The sequence below is a fragment of the Cervus elaphus genome, chromosome 4, assembly GCF_910594005.1.
Source record: "Cervus elaphus chromosome 4, mCerEla1.1, whole genome shotgun sequence".
Taxonomy (NCBI): domain Eukaryota; kingdom Metazoa; phylum Chordata; class Mammalia; order Artiodactyla; family Cervidae; genus Cervus; species Cervus elaphus.
In genome coordinates this window covers 67,756,976-67,779,730 of record NC_057818.1, presented here as the reverse complement: position 1 = coordinate 67,779,730, position 22,755 = coordinate 67,756,976, and the positions used below count along the sequence as shown (strand labels likewise).

Genomic DNA, 22,755 nt, shown 5'->3' with positions numbered 1-22,755 from the left:
TGTGCCTTCACCCCCTCGAGGGGGCGCCTGGTGCCTTCGTGAGCGATGCAAGTCCTGTGTCAAGGGCTTTATTGATCTTCTGCGTAAACCAGGGAATATCAGCCTCTTTCTCTCTTTAACTTCCTTATTGTTGACTCCATACCACCAGGTTCCAGTCCATTAAAGGACCCCATCAGAACCAGTCTGTTGTTCCATGTCCAGTTCTAACTGTTGCTTCCTGACCTGCATACAGATTTCTCAGGAGGCAGGTCAGGTGGGCTGGTATTCCCATCTCTTTCAGAATTTTCCACAGTTTGTTTTGATCCACACACTCAAAGGCTTTGGCATAGTCAATAAAGCAGAAGTAGATGTTCTCATGGAACTGTTTTGCTTTTTCGATGATCCAATGGATGTTGGCATTTTGATCTCTGGTTCCTCTGCCTTTTCTAAATCCAGCTTGAACATCTGGAAGTTCATGGTTCACGTACTGTTGTTCATGTATTGTCCATTATTGTTAGTGATAATCTTTCCCCAAAGTGTCCTTGCCATTTCACATTCCCAAATCAGTGACTGTTATATTCTTGCCAATGTTTGGTGTCATCAGTGTTCATTATTTTATGCTTTCCTCTGCATTTGGAATGATCTGTAATTGAGGTTTTAATTTTCTTCTTCTTCTTTTTTTTTTGGTACCAAATTACTTTATTTGAAGGAATGGTACTAAAGAAAGAACTTAAGTAGATGTTTTGCTACAACTTATAGAAAGGTGAAGGTAACCCAGATATGCATGCACTGCCTCGGTGACCAGGAGTCACCCCTGTGGCTGTGGGAAGCCAGCCTGAGGCTTAGCTCTCACTGTGTCCCAGGGTGTGCTTGTCGAAGAGGTACTCTGCCATGCCAGATACAGGGGCCCCCGTCTTGCGCAGGTTGGTTATGTGGTCACCCAATTCTTTGATGGCTTCCACCTGCTCATTCAGGTAATGAGTCTCAATGAAATCACACAGTATGGGGATCATTTTTTTCAGTGGCCAGTTTGTGCAGTTCCAGTAGTGATTGATTCACACTTCTTTCCAAGCACAGCGCACATTCCATTGCATTCAGCCCATTCTCCCAGTCATCACGGTCTGGTTTCTTGATATCCTGAAGGAAGATTCAGCCGCCTCACTGGTTCTGCAGCTTCATTGGTCTCTCAGCACGTTCCCTCTCCTCATGAGATGGGTGAAGGAAGTACTTGGCAAAGTTCTTCAAAGCCACGTCATCGCGGTCAAAATAGTAGGACATGGACAGGGACACATAGGAGGCGTAGAGCTCCAGGCTGATCTGGCGGTTGATGGCGGCCTCCGAGGCCTGGTGGTAGTTCTGGCGCTCCTGCGAGGGGGATGCGGTCGTCATGGCGGGCGGCGGAGAAGGGGCGGCGGCGGCGACGGCTGCGCTGCGCCGGAGCGGCGGCGGGGACCTTGGGGCGGTAGGAGGGCGCTGTCAAGCGGTGACCAGGGCTGGCTCCGAGTGGCCGGCCGGGGTTGGGGGCCGAGCAGCCGGGTTCCGTTCAAGCACTGTTGAAGCAGGAAACCGCGGCGACTCTCCGCGAAGGCTGTCGGTTTTAGTTTTCATTTCCCTTATGACTGATAAAGTGAAAACACTGGAACATAGTTTGTGAAACATATAATGCACTTGCTTCAACATAAAATTTCACGATTTTGTTCACTGTACTCAGAATATGTGAGTTACTGTTCATTTATTTAGGAACTATAACCAAAGTATTCATTGGCCAAAGGTTTAATGTTCCCAATTTACTCTCAAAACATTAAAAAGAAAATGTGTACACATGGAGAGAAAATATTTATAAAACCAAGATAAAAGAGTCTTCACTCATAAAGAATATGAACTAATTCTATAGAAAATATATCTCAAACTTGATTGTAAAAATATTCCCTTGAGATCAGGAATCAAAAGAAGATGGCCACTCTCTGCACTGATACCATATGTTACTGGAGGTGCTACTGGAGGTCTTGCCTCATACAATAAGGCAAGACAAAAAATATGTAACAATTCCTCAAAACTTCAACTACTTCCACAAATGTCATCTTCATTATGAGTCCTACTGGGGACACTATTTATTATTTCAACCCATCCTAATCCACTGTCCCTACTCCTGTTTCTTTTTCTATAGGGTCTTCCATTGCCTTCTGAAATACAATGCAACCTAGTAACTGAGGTGCTCTGTTTATTATATGTTTCCAGCAACTACAATTTAAGTTTCATGAGGGGAATTTTAAGTTTTGGGTACTGATATATGGAAAAAAAAGAAAAAAGTCCCTGATACACAGAAGATATACAATAAATACTTGCTGAAACACAGTATTCCCATTGACTTATACCAATCTGGAAACTCCCTTTGCTCTACTAACACTATTTCTGCTTTCAACTTCAGAAAACTCCCTGCACTTTGGGAAAAAACCAAACTGTATTTTTGTGTCAAAACTCTCCTGATGGTTCAACATCCATTCGACAGTCTTGTGTTTACCTCCATTACCTTACTTGGATCTCAATGTCCTCTGCTTAGCTGCCCTTGAGATTGAGTTTTCCATTTTCATTTTTCCTAGTTAAGGTATTCCCCAGCTACTTTGGTAACTCGCATTGGAAATTTTTAGTTGGAAATTAATAGTTTCCAGTAATACACACAAGTCACAACTGTTTTTCACAAGCAGTCTCCACTCCCCTTGTACATACCACCACTGCCATTATAGGTGAAATGATAATCACTCCCTAGCAGAGGGATGACATCATGAAATCAAAATCCTTTTCCTTGGGTTCAAATATCCACTTTCCACTTCTGCAGAGATGCTACCCCTGTAATGCAGAGTCCTGACAGCAAATACCCATCAAGTAAGTAACACTTCTCTTCAGATAACTTTCACATTCTTAGAAGGAAAATATCTCAGGGAATCTAACAATGCCTATTCGGGCTAAAATATTTATGTCTTCTGAGTTTGAAACAGAAGTATTTTTATATTCGTGTATGTTGGAAGTTTGTTTGATGAGAAAACAAACTATATTACCACCCTTATCCAACTCTCCCCTCCCAATTTGAGCCCTCTCTGAAGTGATCTCTCCCTCAGCGAGATTTGACTAATTGAAATATTAGGGGGGAAAAAGTTATACTATAAAGGCTTATTTCTATAAATCTTATATGAAATACACCCCAAATTGGAGGGGTTTTGTAAAAGAGGTAAAAGTGGGTGAGGGGACCATACACATATAGATATATAAATCTCAGAGTATTCAGGTTTTCAACATCTTTCAGAGTTTAGGCTAGTATAAAGAATTACCAGTTGTAAAATTAATAAGTCCTGGGGATGTAATATACAGCATGGTGACCGTAGTTGTTGTTCAGTCGCTAAGTTGTGTCCAACTCTCTGCGACCCCATGGACTGTAGTCCGTCAGGCTCCACTGTCCATGGCATTCTCCCAGCAAGAATACTGTAGTGGGCTCCCATTTCCTTCTCAAAGAGTTTAATACTGTATTTGAAAGTTGCTAAGAGTTTCTTAGCAAAAGAGTTTCTTTAGTTTCTGCTAAGAGTAGATCCTAATAGTTCTTATCACAAGAAAATTGTGATTATGAATGTTGATGGATATTAACTAGACTTACTGTGGTGATAATTTCCCTATACATGTAAATGAATCATGCTGTACACATGAAACTAGTATGATGCCACATGTCAATTATAAACATTTAAACAAAGAATTGTTAGTTATAAATCATGCTTAATTTATTATGGTTTGTGATAGCAAGTGAAAGATAAGTAAAACTTCTTTCAGGGGAATTTGATCCAAAATAATATATGTTATAGTTGAAAATAATAGAATGTCACCTCAAATTCATTTGTTTTTCTGATGATTTGTGAGTCCTATGTTAAAAGTTTTACTTTTTCTAAGGACTGCCCCATCATACATATTAGCAGCATTTCTAACTGTATAGTGTCAACACTGAGGTGATTATTGATACTTTATGTCTTACTATGTTCTATTCTAATGAATATTTTAATAAATATTTTACTTAAACTAATTTTTAACGTGTGGCCTGTTCCTTCTGCCTTATTTCACTTTTATGAAATAATCTTTTGACTGTAGCATATACAGTATTGATGTACTCTATCAAAGATTGTAAAAATATAGCCTGTATTTTATCTATGAGATTTGTTATTCATCATTTTACGTCCTTTAATTTATTATTATTATTTCTTTAGGTCCTGTTTTGAAAGCTCTCTAAGGTGTGAGATAAAAATTTACCTCTAATTTCAACCACTGTTATTCTAATACTGTGTGACAAAGTGAAATACTTCATTCCCCAAATAATTAAAGATGCTACAGTCCATAGGGTCGCAAAGAGTCAGACAGGACTGAAGCAACTTAGCAGGCACGTGTGTGATCTTAGCTCCCTGACCATAGATCAAACTCCTACCCTCTGCATTGGAAGGTAAAGTCTTAACCACTGGACCACCAGAGAAGACTTTGCCTTTGTTAGGGAAAAGTTCTTTTAATTGCACGTTTCAAATCTTATTAATTTTTTAAAGTATTTTTAAGTTGCAGATAAAATTTAGAAGGATTTTCATTTGAATGATATTAAACCATATATTTTCTCTGGTGGCTTAGAGGGTAAAGCATCTGCCTGCAATGTGGGAGACGGAGGTTCGAGCCCTGGGTTGGGAAGATCCCCTGGAGAAGGAAATGGCAACCCACTCCAGTACTCTTGCCTGGAAAATCCCATGGATGGAGGAGCCTGGTAGGCTACAGTCCATGGGGTCGCAAAGAGTCGGACACGACTGAGTGACTTCACTTTCAAACCATATATTTACATAAATGAAGCTTCCCGTAGCTTAGTCAGTAAAGCTTCTGCCTGCAGTGCGGGAGACCTGGGTTCAAATGGTTCAAATCTTGGGTTAGGAAGTTCCCCTGGAGAAGGAAATGGCAACCCACTCCAGTATACTTGCCTGGAGAATTCCATGGACAGAGGAGCCTGGCAGGCTACAGTTCAGTGGGGTTGCAAGAGTCGGACACGACTTAGCACTATCTTTCTTTACATAAATGAAATGGTTTGCAATATTTTAATTCCTTTTTTAGTCTCAAGTGTACCTCTACTGTCTTCATTTTGTCCCGAAGTCAATATATAAAATTAGTTCTTACTTTTGTTTCAATATCCCTTTATCAATTTATAGAATAAATACTCTATTCCTTAATTTCCTGAAAATTTAACCACTTAGTAACCTAAAGTAATCTCAGGTGTTTGAGAAAATTTCCTTGCTTGATGGTCTGAGAAAATGTTCCAGGCAGCTTTTATTTTACTTTTTTTTTAAGATACACATTTTTTTTCAGTGAGGAACTGTTTTTGTGAATACAGTTGTAGTAATGGGAATGGGAGTTAGTCAAAGTATGTAAATATGTTCAATGGAGTGGTATACAATATATATTTATGCTTCAGATAAAATACAGATCAAGTTAATGATAATCCTTTCAAACAAATGTAAAAGTATAAAATTTTCTCTTAAACTCTTTGCAGTTTTGTTTTTTCTTAGTTTTACAGGAAGCCTCATTTTCCAACAACCTTAAAATACTAATTTCAAAATATTTATATCCCTGTTTTTATTAATATGGTCATAGGAAATTTTAACATCTTTGAAGGTATTTTTGCTTTGATATTATAGTTCAGTTGAAATATATAGTACAAAAAAAAAAAAAGAAAGAAATATATAGTCCAGCTGTGATCCTATAGTGGTTAGTACTCTGTGGTGTGAAATATAGAGACCAAACTTCTTTTTCTTTTCGCTGTACCAAGCAGCTTGCAGGTTCTTAGATTTCTGACTGGGGATTGAATTGGGGTCCCAGCAGTGAAAGCATTGAGTCCTAACCACTGGACAACCAGGGAATTCTCCCCATTTTTTTTTTTTTAATGACATGTTTTTATTGCTATATTTGCAGTGACTTTTTAGCATACTCAGGGTGTCCCTGCTGGACCCCCACCCCAACCCTGCCCCAACCCTCCAGCCCACGTCAGAGTATGAGGGAAGCCTTTCCAGGACTCCCTTGGCTTTCTCATATTGGACATGACACAGATGTGGGCTAAACGAAGCTGCTTCAAGGAAGAATTGAGTCATAGAAAGTGCATATGCCTTCAGTTCGAAGGCCCCCAAACATTTTTAAAAGTATTTATTTATTTGACTGAGCCAGGTCTTGGTTGCAGCCACAAGATCTTTAACTGCAGCCTGTGAACTCTTAGTTGCAGTATGTGGGATCTGGTTCCCTGACCAGGGATTGAACCTGGGCCTCCTGCACTGTGGGCATGGAGTCTTAGCCAGTGGTCTACCAGATATGTCCCCCCCAAACATTTTTTAAGTTAAAGTCTTACTTTGTTGTAAGGATAGGACACATACCTATTACATAATATACTGAGCCATATATGTTTAATTATAGATTTGCCTTTGAATTTTAGTAATGTTTTAATTCCATTTTAAGTGAAATAAATTTTTAGTTTTTAAAAAAAATTTTTTTTTAGTTTTTAAAACTGTAACACAAGATCAATCCATATATATCTAGCTTTCATTTCTGCCCTTCCAGCTTCTACTTCCTATGCATTGCTATGTCATTCATCTTAATATGGGTTTGGGGTTTGTTCTTACGTGGATTATTAAAGCAGTTTAATACACATACATGTGTATTCATTCGGAAGCCTAAGAAAATTGTAGCCTACTATGCCTTCTCTTCCCTATCTCTTCTTTTACTTAAAAACTATATTCTGGAAATAATTTCATACACGTGTATAGAGAGGTTCCTCATTCAGTTTTACAGATGTCAGTATTCTATTGTGTGAATGGTGCATTACTTATTTCAGTGCAGTTCAGTCGCTCAGTTGTGTCCAACTCTTTGCGACCCCATGAACCGCAGCACACCAGGCCTCCCTGTCCATCACTAACTCCCGGAGTTTACCCAAACTCATGTCCACTGAGTCAGTGATGCCATCTAGCCATCTCATCCTCTGTCATCCCTTTCTCCTCCTGCCTTCAATCTTTCCCAACATCAGGGTCTTTTCAAATGAGTCAGCTCTTCTCATCAGGTGGCCAAAATATTGGAGTCTCAGCTTCAACATCAGTCCTTCCAATGAACACCCAGGACTGATTTCCTTTAGGATAGACTGGTTGGATCTCCTTTCAGTCTAAGGGACTCTCAAGAGTCTTCTCCAACACCACAGTTCAAAAGCATCAATTCTTCAGCGCTCAGCTTTCTTTATAGCCCAACTCTCACATCCATAGATGACTATTGGAAAAACCATAACCTTGACTAGATGGACCTTTGTTGACAAAGTAATGTCTCTGCTTTTTAATATGCTGTCTAGGTTGGTCATAACTTTCCTTCCAAGGAGTAAGCGTCTTTTAATTTCATGGCTGCAATCACCATCTGCACTGATTTTGGAGGCCCCTCCCCCCAAATAAAGTCTCTCACTGTTTCCATTGCTTCCCCATCTATTTGCCATGAAGTGATGAGACCAGATGCCATGATCTTAGTTTTCTGAATGTTGAGTTTTAAGCCAACTTTTTCACTCTCTTTCACTTTCATCAAGAGGCTCTTCTTCACTTTCTGCCATAAGGGTGGTGTCACCTGCATATCTGAGGTTATTGATATTTCTTCCAGCAATCTTGATTCCAGCTTGTGCTTCATCCAGCCCAGCATTTTTCATGATGTACTCTGAATATAAGTTAAATAAGCAGGGTGACAATATACAGCCTTGACGTACTCCTTTTTCTATTTGGAACCAGCCTGTTGTTCCATGTCCCGTTCTAACTGTTGCAAGCAGGACTAGGGCTTAATACAGCTCTCTCCACTCCTACCCCTGCATTGCCAATATGCCTGGAGTTAACAGGAGAAGTAAATTCTTGAGAGAGCTCCCTGAAGCATCAAATGCCTGTCAGATCCTGCTGAACATCATATCCTGTAAAAATCCTAAGTATGCAAAAGGAGCGTCAGGCCCCTACCCATCTCCGCATATCCGTGACTACATCCAGAATTCACGGATACAAAGGCTTTCCGGTGAACTTTCTTGTGCGAAAGTCCTTGTACACGTACTTACAACGCATTTAGCGTTAAATCCCTAGGAATGTAAAGTGTTAAGCACAGGAAAATACGACAACCATCGTCTCTGCGCGCTCCGCGCAGGCGCGCTGTGACAGCTTGTCTCGCGAGATAACAAGGTCTCGCGGAGGATGTGAGCCCTCCCACCACGGAACGTAGCGAATCCCGGCTCGAGATGGGGTGGGGTGGGGCCTGCGGCTCCCGGAAGCAGTTTCTGCCTGGAAACTAACTTTCCCGCTTGAATGGATTCTCGCTGTGTCGCTGGGCTTTACATTAACTACATTCCCATCTTACATCCGGAGAAGGCCTTGGCAACCCACTCCAGTACTCTTGCCTGGAAAATCCCATGGACGGAGGAGCCTGGTAGACTGCAGTCCATGGGGTCGCGAAGAGTCGGAAGGGACTGAGCGGCTTCAGTTCCACTTTTCACTTATTCATGCATTGGAGAAGGAAATGGCAACCCACTCCAGTGTTCTTGCCTGGAGAATCCCAGGGACGGGGGAGCCTGGTGGGCTGCCGTCTACGGGGTCTCACAGAGTTGGACACGACTGAAACGACTTAGCAGCAGCAGCAGCAGCAGCATCTCACATCTTCACTTGTAAGATTATATTATGTATTGAGGGGACTTCTCTGGCGGTAAGGTTAAATGAGACTCCACTCTCCCAACGCAGGGGGCCCGGTTGATCCCTGGTTGGCGAAGATCCAACATGTCGCATAGCGCGACCTCCCCCCCCCCCCCAAAGGGGATCTTCATCTCTATTACAAATTATGACAGGGTTTTAATTTCCTAAAGTTGTGTTTAGGATATTCTGTGTCTATGTTCATGTGGGTGCTGGTCTTCAGTTCTAATAGTACTGCCTGATTTTGGTATCAAGTTAATTTTGGTATCAAGTTAATCTCCTAAAACTAGTTGAGAAGAGTTTCATCCTTTAAAAAAAAAAAAAGATTTGAGTAATATTGGAATTACTTCTTCCTTAAATGTCTAGAAGAATTCACTAGTGAAGTCATCTTGGCACAAAATCATAATGGGAAAATTTTAAACTACCAATTTAGTGTCTGTAATAGAGGGCACTTCAGAGTACTCATTTCTTCCTCAGTGAACCTGAGTTGTTGGAGTATTTCAAAAAGTTTTTTGGTCTGTTTCTAGTTTTTGTAGAGTTGTTGGAAAGAGTTGTTAAAAATATCGTATACTCCCTGGCGTCCTGCCTGAGAACTGTCTTCCCTGCTAGAACTCAGGGTGAAAGACGCATCGCCTACAGCAGATTTGAGGTCAGGGGCCAGGGCACAAGGGGCCAGGACGGGACGTGTCAAAGGGCTGCAGAGGCTCTGCCCTTCTTTCCTGTATCCTGTGGACTCACTCTTCTGAGTTACCTACACTGGCCTAAGGTAGGCCACTGTTCATCCCCAGTCAGGAAATTTAAGATCCTGCGTGCTGCATGGCAAGCCCCCGTCCCCACCCCCACCCCCACAATCTAATTTTTCTTGTGATTTCTTTTTCTACCCAAACATAGTTTGTTCTTCCCAACTTTTTATTGGGCCAACCCTGAGAGAGAGGAAACCCAGTGTTGTGAGATGACTGGAGTGGTGCAGCTGCTATATAAATCAAGGTTTTGTTTCATTTTAAATAAATAAAAACTGAAATATCACATATAACCTGGACTTCCCTGGTAGTCCATTGGTTAAGACTCTGAACTTCCAGTGCAAGGGACACGGGTTCAATCCCTGGTCAAGGAACTAAAGATTTCACACGGGGCAGCCAAAAATCACACTTAATTCTTTTTTTGGCCACACCATGCAGCATGGGGAATCTTATGTATAATCCTTTGAATGTTTTTTACTATATCTAGTGCTACCCCATCTTTCATTCCTTATATTGGTAATTTTTTTTCCTGATCAATCTACCTAGAGATACATCAATTATTTGATCCAATCAAAAGACAGCTTTGGAGTTCACTGATTTTCTATATTTTAATTATTAATTTCTCTTCTTTATTCTTTCCTTTTGCCTACTTTGGTTATGTTTATTTCTATAGTGTCTTAACTTGGATATTAAATGTTTTAGTTCTTCCCTTACTTTCAAAATACTTATATCTATACCTTTTCTTCTAATCTCAGCAATAACAAATCTTGATATGTTAGGTTTCATTACATTTGGTTCAAAATATTATCTAATTTCTCAGGGTCTTCCCTGATGGTCCTGCATTCCCAATGCAAGAGGGCATAGGTTCAATCCCTGGTCAGGGAACTAAAATCCTGCATGGTACATGGCATAGCCAAAAAAGAAAATTATGTTTTAACTTCCAAATATGTTAAACTAGGGATTTTTTTCTAGCAGTGTTCTTTAATAAATTCTAGTTTAATTCTCCTGTGCTTAGAGTATATATCTTCATGATTTTAATTTTATATTTATTGACATTTTTTATGTCCTAGAATATTGTTTATTTTTGTGAAAATTCTTTGTGGCCCTTAAAGTTCTCTAAATGTTAATAAGGCAAAAGGTGGTTGCTAGATTAGTTCCCACAAACTGAGTGGTTTAAACACCATTTTATGCTCTCACAGTTGTGGAAGCTAGAGGTCTGAAATCAAGATGTTAGTAAGGCCATGTTTCTTCTGTTCTAGAGAAGATTCCTTGAACTTCCTACCTTCTGGTGGTTGCTGTCTGGTTTTTAAACAAAATAGGGAAATGTCTCAGCTCTTCCTTTTTTCTTTCTTGTTATGCTCTCTCTTCTGGCCTTCCAAACACGTGCATATTAGATCATGTGGTATTTTCCTACAGGTCACCATTGCTGTTATTTTTTCACTACGTGATTTATTTTGCATAATTTCTGTATCTTTAAATTCACTGATTTTTTCCCCCCTTTTGTATTATCTCATCTGCTTTTCATATTACACAGCATTTTTCTTTTATGGCTGTGCCCTGCAGCATGCGGGATGTCAGTTCCCCCACCAGGGACTGCAGTGAAAGCCTGGAATCCTAACCACTGACCACCTGGGAATCACCATGGTCTTTCCTCTGTTTTTTGCCCCTCCCCTTTCTCTGTACCCCTCATCTCTAGCTCCCTCCTCTCCCTTATTATGCCACCTGAATTCTACTCACATTGCTCTCATGTACCCTGAGCTGTGTCTCTAAATAGACAAAATCATAGAGCTCTACTCCTGTTTCCCTTCTGGAAAGCCAAGTATCCCAGGGGGTACTTCTGATTTTCCTAAGACTCACTGAACTGCTGGAAACAAAGACAAAAAAAAAAAAAAAACTGACCAGAAAACAGGAAACAAACAAACAAGGGTCTTTGCCCGGGGGGGGGGGGGGGGGGTGTGTGTCAGAATGAAAAACTGTCACAAACTATCACATCAGAGCTTTTTTTCTGACAAGAAAACTTAAGCATTTGCCCAAGTATGGGCCTCCTGTTTCTAGGGAGTCATTCAAAATGCCCAGAAAAAAATGCCTTCCCTAGAATTCACCCTGAATTAGGTATACATTGGTACTACACAGCCCTCAGTCTCTCACAAACAACCCCATATATCACCACCTGAGGATGTCCACAAATCCTAGGTTCAATTGGACTACCTTCTCTCACGCTAGACTTAATATAGCTACACTTATTTCAGTGTTTCCTCTATGATGCAGGATGATGGAGTGATTTTGTAGCAAGGCCAGGATTTGAGGCACTGGAGACTTGGGCATAGGGGCCTGCAGAACCAGGTAGATGCCTGGTAGGTTACTGGGGCCTGAGGCAGAGTAGTGGGTGTGAGAAGTAATCTTGGCAACCAGGGGAGAGGGGTCAGAACCCTTGATTCTCCAGGAGCATTGGGTGTAGGCAGAGTGTGGAGCCGTTAGGTGAGATGGTGGAAGCAAAGCACTCAAGCCATGCTGCTCCCAAATACATTGTAGGTTGTTCCAACAACAGCACCGTCCTCAAGGTGATGTCTGGACCTTCCAATAACTCTGAAATCCAGATAAAATCAGGCCCACAAAGCCCTGAAATCTCACCTATTAAGCTTTTGTCAGCAGTGAGAAGTGTTCTCTGCCAACCTGTTGTTACACTTGAGTCACCCAAAGTTGAAAGCCCCTAAAAACACTGTTTACCTCCTCAGTTTGGCAGAGCCTAAGAGTTTCCAGACCACTCCAATAAAAAGAACCTCCATGGTTAAAGGTGGCTTAAATAATAAGGTATTTATTATCATAAGGTATTTGTCATCACACAAACCAGAGCAACATGAGGCAAATAATTATCTAGGTTGGGTGACTTGGAGGCTGGAAAAATGTTACAAGTATCACATGAGAGTGAAACCAACAATGTCCATGAAGAAAGTAAACCTTTTCTGTTACCAGAACCTCAGATCCTCTTGGCTAAAGATGGGTCATGCCCACACCTTTGCCAGTCAGAGGGGAGAAAATGAAGACCTCCATTTAATTCAGGTTTCCATTTACTTATTTATGGCCACATGGCTTGTGGGATTTTATTTCCTCAACAAGCAACTGAACCCGGGCCCTCAGAAGGAGCACAGGGTTCTAACCACTGGACCACCAGGGAATTCCAGAACTCAGGTTTCTTATAACTCCCTCCAGGGACTAGACAGAGAATACAAAGTTCTGCCTCCTCTGAGGATATTAGGGTAACTAAGCTGGTAGAGTTGAGATGTTTTCAGCCACAGGCACGAATACTAAAAAATTCAGCAAAGAACCTGAGCAGGTCTGAAAGTGCAACATAGCTTCTGAAAGCTTCCCCCGTACATGGCATTCATAAACTATCTCTCAACTGTCAGTGTCTAGATACACATGATTTGATGTCTCCCTCTCTACAGGAAGTCACAGAGCTCTTCCCCGTGAGTCCTGCTGTGTTAAAAGCACTCCTAAAGCCTTCCTGCAGCATGAACTTTCTGGTGCCTAATGAGGTGGGAGCTTAAGCTATATGACTTCCCACACTCATTGCATTCATATGGCCTTTCTCCAGTGTGAACTTTTTGGTGCCGAACAAGGTGGGAGGTTCTGATGAAATCTTTCCCACATTTGCTGCACACAAAAGGCCTTTCACCTGTGTGAACTCTCTGGTGTGCAATAAAGTCAGAACTTCGACTAAAGAATTTTCCACATTCAATGCACTCAAAAGGCCTTGCCTCAGTATGAATTCTCTGGTGTTTAATGAGGGTGTATTTGTGGCCAAAGGATTTTCCACAGTCACTGCAAACATAAGGATTTTCTCCAGTATGGATACTCTCATGCTGAACAAGTGTGGATTTGTGCCTGAAGACTTTCCCACAATCGTTGCACTTGTAAGGCCTTGCTCCATTGTGAACTCTCTGGTGTACAATTAGGTTGGAGTGATGGCTAAAGTATTTGCCACACTCACCACACTTATAAGGCATCTCTCCGGTATGAACTCTTTTGTGCTGAGTAAGGTTGTCTTTGCGGCTAAAGGCTTTTCCACATTCGCTGCACTCGTAAGGCTTTTCTCCTGTATGGATCCTCTGGTGCTGGACAAGTGTGGCTTTGCGGCTGAAAGCTTTCCCACATTCGCTGCACTCATAAGGCTTTTCTCCAGTGTGGATTCTCTGGTGCTGAACAAGCGTGTCCTTGCGGCTGAAAGCCTTCCCACATTCGATGCACTTGTAACGCATCTGTCCAATGTGCAAGGCCTGGCCACTCTCAGGACTCCGTGCCTTCCTCTTGCTGTGGGTGGCCTTTTGCTGGTGACTGCCCAAACTGGCCTGGAAGTTCTTCTGCTCCTCCTTACATGCAAAGGGCTTCTCTGACAGTGGAGGTTCTTCACGAGCTCTACAGTTAGTTACAGATGAGGTCTTGCCTTTGTCACCTCTTAGGAATTTCTCTACATCATACAGCTTCTGATGCTGGTCAAAGTTTGCACTGAACCAGAATTGCCTCCTACACACCCCACATGTGTAAGGTTTCAGTCCATGGCGTGTTTCTTTGTGTTCGTCCAGGTGCAAAATATCTTTCAAGATTGGGCCACATAAGTTACAAGGATGAGCCATCTGAGTCAATGAATCTGCCTTGGAAGTATGAATGTGTGACACTGCTACAAAAACACTCCGCTCAGAAGGTGCCTCTTCCTTGCCCACTCCATGCCAACAACCTGAAAGCAAAAAAATGTCACTGAACAGCATGTTGACTTCAGTGGGAGTGGACACCCTCATCACAAATGTGTGCCCAGCATAGCCACGACAATAGATTTAGGGTCAGGTTAAAGAAACCTGCCGTGCAGTACTGGACTCTATGGGTCACAGGATGGGGAAAGCCTCACAACAGCAAAGACACAGGGATGGGGTGTGCCTCAGGGATATAAGGCAGGCAGGATCTTCAACTCACAACACGCAAATGACTTTCAGCAGGGCCTTGGCATGACTGAGAGGGGACCACTGTCCAGAAATATATGTCCAGGCCCAGAAAACCTGACTTAAAGTAAGTAAGTAATTCATATTCAAAAACTATTTTAAGGACATGCTTATGTCTCAAGACATATGAACACTGTCCAAAAGAGAAAAGTACCACAGAGGGGGCAGTAGAGAACACTGGTGAGTGGGGTGGGCAGCCCTGGGCCACAGATCAGAATAAAAATGACAAGTGAAGTGTCCAGAATGGGGAGGAAAAGAGAAATAAGGTATGGCCTGTAGCCTGGGCACCAATCAGTAGTGGGCACAGGACAGGTTTCTAGTGCTATTTGAACCCATCCTTGAAGTTACATTCTTTCCAGGTTCCCACTCACCAGGACCTGTCCAAGCTCCCTCTGCTGTGGCTTGAGTCATGACCTCTCAGAATTGAGTCACAACATCTCATAGTTCTACAGAGGATCTAGAACACACAAGTCACAGAGGAAAGGCAGGGCAAGTGAGGAGTAAAGCACTGGCCAGGGGAGTCCGCCCAGGGGTGAGCAAAAGAAAACTAATTATAACAAAATGAATGTCTTAAAGCAACAACCAGGTGGGCCCCACGAGCAGTGACTGTGACTGTACTTCATGACAGAGGTATGCCCAAAGGAATGACAATTAAAGGAAGCGAACGTAATCTGCAGTACGTGAACATGAAAGTCACTCAGTCATGTCCAACTCTTTGCAACCCCATGGACTATACAATCCATGGAATTCTCAGGCCAGAACAGTGAAATGGAGAGCTGTTCCCTTCTCCAGGGGATCTTCCTCACCCAAGAATCAAACCCAGGACTCCCATACTCCCATAGTAAAGGTGGATTCTTTACTAGCTGGGACACCAGGGAAGCAGAGAGGTGCCCTAAATGAAGACAGAGACATCCAACCAGGAAGAGGCCAGGCAGGGTAGCATCCACTAGGTTGACCACAAGACCCTCGACCTTCCTGGCAATTCTGGGGCAACAGAAGCTGGGAAGCAATAGGGAATTCCCTGGTGGTCAAGTGGTTAGAAGTCCACAGCTTCAGTGCTGGAGGGTGCAGGTTAGCACAGGGAGTGAAGAAGGCAGTGTACACATTGAGCCCTGGCACCCAGAGGATCTATGTGAGGGAGTGCCCCTGGTCCACTTGCAGGAAGGAAATCACAACTTCTAGGGGAAAAGGGGGAAGGGGAGAACATGCAAAACTAGGCGATGTGGGGCCTTACCCAGGAAAACTGTAAGAGCGAAGCATAGAAGGCACTGCACTGCGATATGAATGTGTCAGAGCCTTATCAAGAAGTCCCCATTGCTCCCAGGAAAAATACACAGATCCTCAAAGGTCACGTGTTCCTGCATGAAGTGGACAACTGAGCAAAAGGGCAGCCTCTCTCCCCAGGTTTCCTGGCCTATCTGCCACACATTCACTTTTTTCTCAGGCTCCCCAACTCACAAGAAGACAGCAGGCCCTCATGTGACTGACACCTCCTCTCTCATTTCCCATCGACCACCTTGTCCATCCTAGAGCAAGTAAGCGGACAGACACGGTATAGTCTGGGCCTGGCAAGAAGGGACCAACCCTTCACTGCCAGCTAGTTCCATGGGATCCAAAGATGATGCCCCTCATACACAAATTTGAGCTTCGCATTCCTTCTAGAGCCCTCAGTACCAAAGCCCCCAGGCAGTGACTTCAGATTGCACCTCAAAGGGCATGTCACTCTTTAGACTACACTTCCCTTGTTACCTAAGAAGGCTTACAGCACAAGTACCTCCCAGACATAAACCTGCACACAGCATCCAGAGAATGCTTGGTCACTGAGTCCAGGATCACCTCCGGCCCCCACTGCCATAGGTATATCCAAACACAGCTTTTAAATTCTTCCTTCCTTGATTCACCTTCAGCAGTTCAGAACCATGTGCAGATTATCAGATAAAGCCAGCCCTTTCCCACCTTGCTATAGCATGTTTGGGATACTATATCCTCATCAGTCACAGGGTTCACACTTAGCACTAAGTTCTCATTCAAAGCCCACACCCACTGGCTTTCCACTCCAAGTACAGTGGCTCTGTCAGCTGACCCAATTTAGCCCTGAACTAACCAATCAGCCTGACTGAAACCTGCCAGTGCCCACAAAGGTCACCACAAAAGCCTGAGAAGCACAGGGACAGGGGAATAAGCACTGACTTTGGTCTCACTTTCGCCTCGTCTCCTTTACTGCTTTACCCCAGCATTCATCTCGTGTCCACTTTCTCCCTAGAAGACTTCAACCGCCACATCCTACTTTCCTTACTCACCATGCATACTAACACTAACCTCCCTTTTCCTGCCTTGAAGGTAACTCTTCCACTCCACTGTCCCCACCTCCTTTCCAGACCCCCATGACATAAAGGTTCTCTCTCTATACGTGATACACGACTCTACCCTAATAAGTTACTGGCTGTCATCTTGTGAATGTCTCCAACTTGAATCCCACCTCTGAACTCCATACCCATGGGTCCAGCTGTCCACTTGATACCTCAATTCAGAAGTCTTTGGAACATCACAGATCCAACATGATCAAAACCTAACTCCTGATACTACTTCTGAAAGTTACTCTCACCACCAACTTCACAAATTCAGTTGAGGCTTTTTTCTCCCGTACATCTTCTCAGGCAAAAAAAAAACTGTGGAGTCATCTATGACTCTTCCTCTTCTTTCTCACACCCTCCACATCAGAAAATCTGGTTGATTCTACTTTAAAAAACAAAACAAAACCCACCAGAATCCAAGCACTTGTCTCTTATCTCTGTGGTCACCACTCTGGCCCAGCCAACATCAACAGTCCTCTTTCCTATACCCCCATAGTCTTTTCTTCACTGTACAGCCAGAGATATCCTGTTAAGGACAGAATCGGATCACTCCCTTCTCTGCTCCAAACTTTTCATAGCTCCTACCACTTTCAAAAGAGAAGCCCAGGTCCAAAGGTTCCCAGTCCAGAGCTGAATCCTGTCCCCTGCTCTCTGATCACCAAACATAATGGAGACCTTGAATTCCTGAACACAACCTGTTCAGTCTTAAGTGATGCATCTGCACAGGCTGGTTCCCATGCCTGGGACACTGTTCCATACTTCACCCCACTGCTTGCTGGAAATGGAAACCCTTTCACATAATTCCAGACCAGTTTTCAGAGCACAAGACCTTTGGGGACACAAGGGTCTCCAAACCCAATGGCAGGCAGAAGGGTAGGTTAAAATTCCCAAGATCCCACTATTTGCCATATAGGTCACCAAGAACATGGAGGGGTGGGCTAGGCTGACTGAGGACTGGCACACTTTACACTCATTTATGCAGGGATAATAATCACCTCTGTCACTACAGCAACCTGGTAGGAAGAAGGATCTGGGAATGCTAGGTTACCCCAGTGGAGTCTCATGAACTTAACTGTTTGCCTCATCCTTGCTCTGCCCTTTGGTGAGAATGATTTCAGGATGTCTGACTTTAGATACTCAGACCTTAGTGCTGCCTCCTACCAGCTATGTGACCATAACCCAAGCTCTCTGTATTCTCACATATAAAGCAGGGATAATGGTGATATCCACCTAATAGGGCTGTTTGTATCATACGTGTTAGTACACATCAATTTAGTAGACATCAACCTCTGAATTAACTTTTACGGCATATGCTTAACAGTTTTGCAAATATTTTCAGTGCAAATGAAGTAATACGTTCTGAGTTTTTAAAGCCTTTAATTTGTAACTGTCTACTTATGTCTACTTGCCAAGGATACACTAGGTCCTCTCACCAAACCAATCTGCCAGGTATATATCCCTCTGTAGGTGAGCATGCTGTTGGCTCTTCACCTCTTCTCACCTGAGGAGCTGGGGAACTGATGTACCAGTGCCCTGGAATGGGGTGAGGCTGCTCCACTAGCCTGGCTGACTCCTCCTCTGTGCCACAGAGGGGCATGCTGAGTCCACAGGGTGGCAAATTTATAGTACCTCACACCTTGCTCTCCAACTCAGGTCAGGTCCTAACACCCTATTGCCTTCTCCTTCTGCTGACACCAGCCAGAACCCGTTCATATTCCAGGACTTCTCCTTTCTGGAGGGAATCTCAGGGATGCCCCCCTCTTCTTCCCTGTACTCTAATATCTCACCTCAGGGACCACATAAAGTAACATCCTTAACATTCTCCCCCTAAATCTCATCTCCAGGCTTTGACCTTTCGGGCCTCAATCCTCAGAGGTCTACAGCGTAGCTTGCTCTGCATAACTCTGGACCAAATTAACCAAATGCCCCTGTGACGCCTCTACTGTGAGACACTATGGATTTACCATGTCCATGTTCTGATCCTCCCCCACGAAAGGTGCTCCCTGTTCCAATCTACCCACTTTGATTCTCTCAGATGTTCAGGAAAAAAACCAAAACAAAACTTGGGTAGTTCTTCACACTCTTTTTCACTTAGTCATATTTGACGCAGCAGAAAACTCTTAGTTCTATCTTGAAAATCTCTCCAGAATTTAATGACTTATCCACTCCCAACCCTTCCTGCCACTGTTCTGGAACAGCCCCCACAACATTCCTGGAGTTTATAGTCTCCTTACCGGTGTGCCTGCCTCCATCCTCATCACCTCCACCCCACCCTAGTTTGTCTTCCCCTAAGCTTTGGCATACTTTTAAAAACTTCTGATCAGATCAGATCCCTTCATGGCTGAGAACGTTGTACTCGTACTCGCCTCACCCTGCCATTCCAGGAGACTACTACTCACCCCCGACCCCGCCCTGCTCCCCGAGGATGTGAACACCCACGTTTCGCGAAAGTTCCCGGCTCATTCGCTCAAGCCTTTGCTCCTGCTAGTCGCTGGGCCGGTAACACTCATCCAAGTCCCAACACAAAAGCCGTCAGAAATGGCGGCTCCATCTACAAACGCTCCGGAGCCTAGACCACAAAGACCTCAATAAACACCACTCATTCAGGGTCCTACGATTCTGAGGTGGGGGTCGCGACCCGTCAAGATCCAGGGAACGCAGCACCCACCTACGCGGGTCCACTGCTGCCGCCGCCATCAGTCAGGACCACAGAGTCCGGAAGGATCTCACGTCGGAACCGCGCACCGCTGTCGACTGGCGTGGTGGCGGAATCCTCGCGAGAGTTGCCGCCGCCGAGCCTCTTCGTAGCGAAAATAGGGTCTCCTCCCGCGCCTTCTCGCTTTCTGTCACCTCTGAACCGGACCACAGGTCCCGAGTTTCTGCTCGGACAGGTCGACCAAGAACTGAGAAGATGTCCGCCGGGAGAAAGATGCCGGAAGTCCCTCCCAGACGACCTCGCACGTACAGAAACACCGTTTAGCAGTGCCGCTGCTCTGTGGCGCAGAGGCGCAGAGGCTTCTGGTTAGTGTAGTTTCCGCTGAGACAACAGTTGCAGCGACTCGCAGACGCCCTTGCGGCCTGGGCTAACGCCGATTGTTATCACAAGGAGCGCTGGGGCGTCGCGGCTCCGAGGATGGGGCGGGGCTTCACTCTTCAGAAGCCCGCACCCAGCTACCATGTAGTGTACTCTGTAGGGATGGAAGAAACGTTTAGAAATGTCCTCTCGGATATTCCCCAAAGCTCTAAGACCTAAAGGACACACCAAATGTCACTCTGAGTCCAGTCACACTCCACTCATATTTCCGTTTTTCAAAAACACTTACAGATGGAAGCCTTAAGTGGTTTTTGTGAGTTTCAGCTGTGTTAGGGATAAGAGAGACTTATCACTGAAGGCTCAGATGATGGTTAGCATTTTTTTTTTATAAAATATCTTTTGAATAAAAAGTATGCCAATACTTTAAATAAAGTAGTCCTTTTTTTCCGGATTATACTGCTATTGCACACAATAGGCTACAGTATAAACATAACTTTTATTTTAGCTGGGAGACCAAAAAATTATGTGACTTTCTTCCACTTCTCCAAATGTGAGAAATCTTTTAACCAAAGCTCCAGCCTCATTCAACACCGAAGAGTTCACACAGGAGCAAGGCCTTATGAGTGCAGGGAATGTGAGAAATCCTTCAGAGAAAGATTCAGACTCACTCTACATCGGAGAATTCACATTGGAGAAAAACCTTATGAATGCAGTTGAATGTGGAAAATCATTTAGCCAAAACTACAACCTCATTCAGTACCATAAACTTCACACTAGATGAAGGCCTCGAGAGTATAGCCAACATGAGAAAGCCTTCAGTTAACAATCTGCTCTGACTGACCACCAAAATCTCAACTCAGGCCTTAAGTTTTGGGAATTCTGCTTATGTGGGAAAAAAAAGCTTTCTGCATGACAAAATCTACATGAGGTAATGGCCTTTGACCTTCAAGGAATGTGCTCTCTGCTCAGTGTGAAAACACTAGAAGGCCTCTATGAGGAGACATCTACCATGGGTTCCAGGTATGTGAGGAATCTTCAGGAGCTGTGTTTCATATTTCACCTGCTCAGGACCCTTGCCGTAATTAAGTCACTGCCAGGTTTTATGGTGGAAGTCATCTCACCTTTGCCACCAGACAGATCCTCATAGAGTGTATCAGTCACCACAGTATCCTCAGAGAAGATAGTTGTCTGTCTACCTACAGAGGCAGCAGTAAAAAGGAAGGGGTAACAGGTGGAGGCAGAAAAGTTGGGTGAAGCCAGGAACTAAAAGTCAGAGTTAAAATGACAAGTTGACCAAGTATAAAGAATGAGGCCAAAGATGTAAACGAGGTGTGGTACCCAGCAATGGCTCCAAAACACTAGTCTAAACAGGTTCCTGGTAAGATGTGAACTCTGATGTCATGTTCTTGACCCACCTTAGCCCAGGCCTCTGTATTCCATCTTGCCATGGTAGGACTGATATCCATTCTGTGAGACACCCAGGTCTCCCATGCAGTCCATGCTGAGCAACTACATGGAACCTAGAAAACTAAAGTCCCGAGGGAAAGGCAAGACAGGTAAATGGCCATTACCGGCCCAGAGAAACTTATCCCATGACCGATCACAGAAAAGAAAACTAAATGTTACAAAAGAACCTCAGATGAGGGTATCAGGAAATAGCTCATTGTGCACCTAAGCAGTCCCACCTCAGTGATGGCAGTTCTCAGCACAGGCAGGTATGAAAGTGTGAGAAGAAGGGAGCCAAACCAAGCAATCATGGTCTGCAAAGTGATCCAACCATGGAAAGGACAAGCAAGATGGGATCCATTCAGCTTCCTACTAGGCTTCAGAGCAGCAGGTATTGACGCTCCAAGGAGAGAAAAGGGTAGCGCAAACAACTCAGCCCTGGCAACAACAATATCTACCCAAGGAACTAGGAACAAAAGTAATTCCCATGGTTTGAATGCAGGAAGGACAGAGCAGCCCCTAAAGAAAAGCAGAAAGGCAAAGTCTAGCCCACATCACAGGGGTGATTGTGCAGGCCTCACCCAGTGAGGATATAAGTGCAAAGACCTGCAGCATCACGTCATGGTACTGGCGTCTCTGAGCCTCATTAAGGAGGCTCCATTCCTCCCAGGAAAAGTACACAGCCATGTCTTCCAGAGTCTCATTGCCCTGTCATGATGGGGACAGATGAAACCGCTGGTCTTCTCTCCTGAGGATCCACAATCCATCCTGCACACACCTACCCCACACCCAGGTTTCTCTCGGGCTCCCCACTTCAGATGATATACCAAAACCTGAGGCCACCAGTACTGCTCTCCACTCATGGTTCCACTCATCACTGTGTCCAGCCCTCAACAACTACACACAGGGAGGCAAAGAGATGCCATCGGAGAGATGCTCAGGGACAGAATTGCAGGACTCAATCCCTTCCTGCCAGGGCTTCCCTGGTGGCTCAGCCAGCAAAGAATCCCCCTACAATGAGGTTTGATCCCTGGGTCGGGAAGATCCCCTAGAGAGGGAAAAGGTAACCCTCTCCAATATTCTTGCCTGGAAAATGCCATGGACAGCGGAGCCTGACAGGCTACAGACCATTGGGTTACAAAGAGTCAGACATGACTGAGCAACTAAACATCCCTTCCTGCCAGGCAATTCCCATGGGATCTTCCATATCGCGCCTCACAATAAAATGTGGAGTTACCCATTACCCTTTTATATCCTATACCAGGGCCCAAGAGCCATCAATTCATGCTTCCTACCTCCACTTGTACCTCTCTCACATCTCCAGACCCCACAGCTGCATTCCTGCAGCCACTATCAATTCCTTGTCCCACACCATAGTCATCTCCTTGGACTCACCCCAGAGAACAGGGCAAAACCAAACAGTATCCAGTTCTACCCATGACCTCTCATGGATCCCAACACCATTTGAAA

General features: G+C 44.1%; 1 protein-coding gene and 1 pseudogene across 1 annotated transcript; both read right to left on the bottom strand.

Moving 5' to 3' along the window:
* Positions 1 to 639: 639 nt before the first annotated feature.
* LOC122692667 lies at positions 640 to 1,569 on the bottom strand (annotated as a pseudogene).
* Positions 1,570 to 12,251: 10,682 nt separating this feature from the next.
* Positions 12,252 to 19,610, bottom strand: ZNF134 (zinc finger protein 134). The gene is made up of 2 exons (XM_043900461.1): positions 19,474 to 19,610; positions 12,252 to 14,192 (listed from the first exon to the last, which is right to left on the bottom strand). Exon 2 carries the CDS (start codon positions 14,089 to 14,091, stop codon positions 12,952 to 12,954), a length of 1,140 nt encoding a protein of 379 aa, XP_043756396.1. The 5' UTR covers positions 14,092 to 14,192; positions 19,474 to 19,610; the 3' UTR covers positions 12,252 to 12,951.
* Between the last annotated feature and the right edge of the window lie 3,145 nt (positions 19,611 to 22,755).

Bases quoted from the DNA above. Each gene is read 5' to 3' on its own strand.
- ZNF134 (XM_043900461.1), bottom strand. From the start codon at position 14,091: ATGGCTCATCCTTGTAACTTATGTGGCCCAATCTTGAAAGATATTTTG.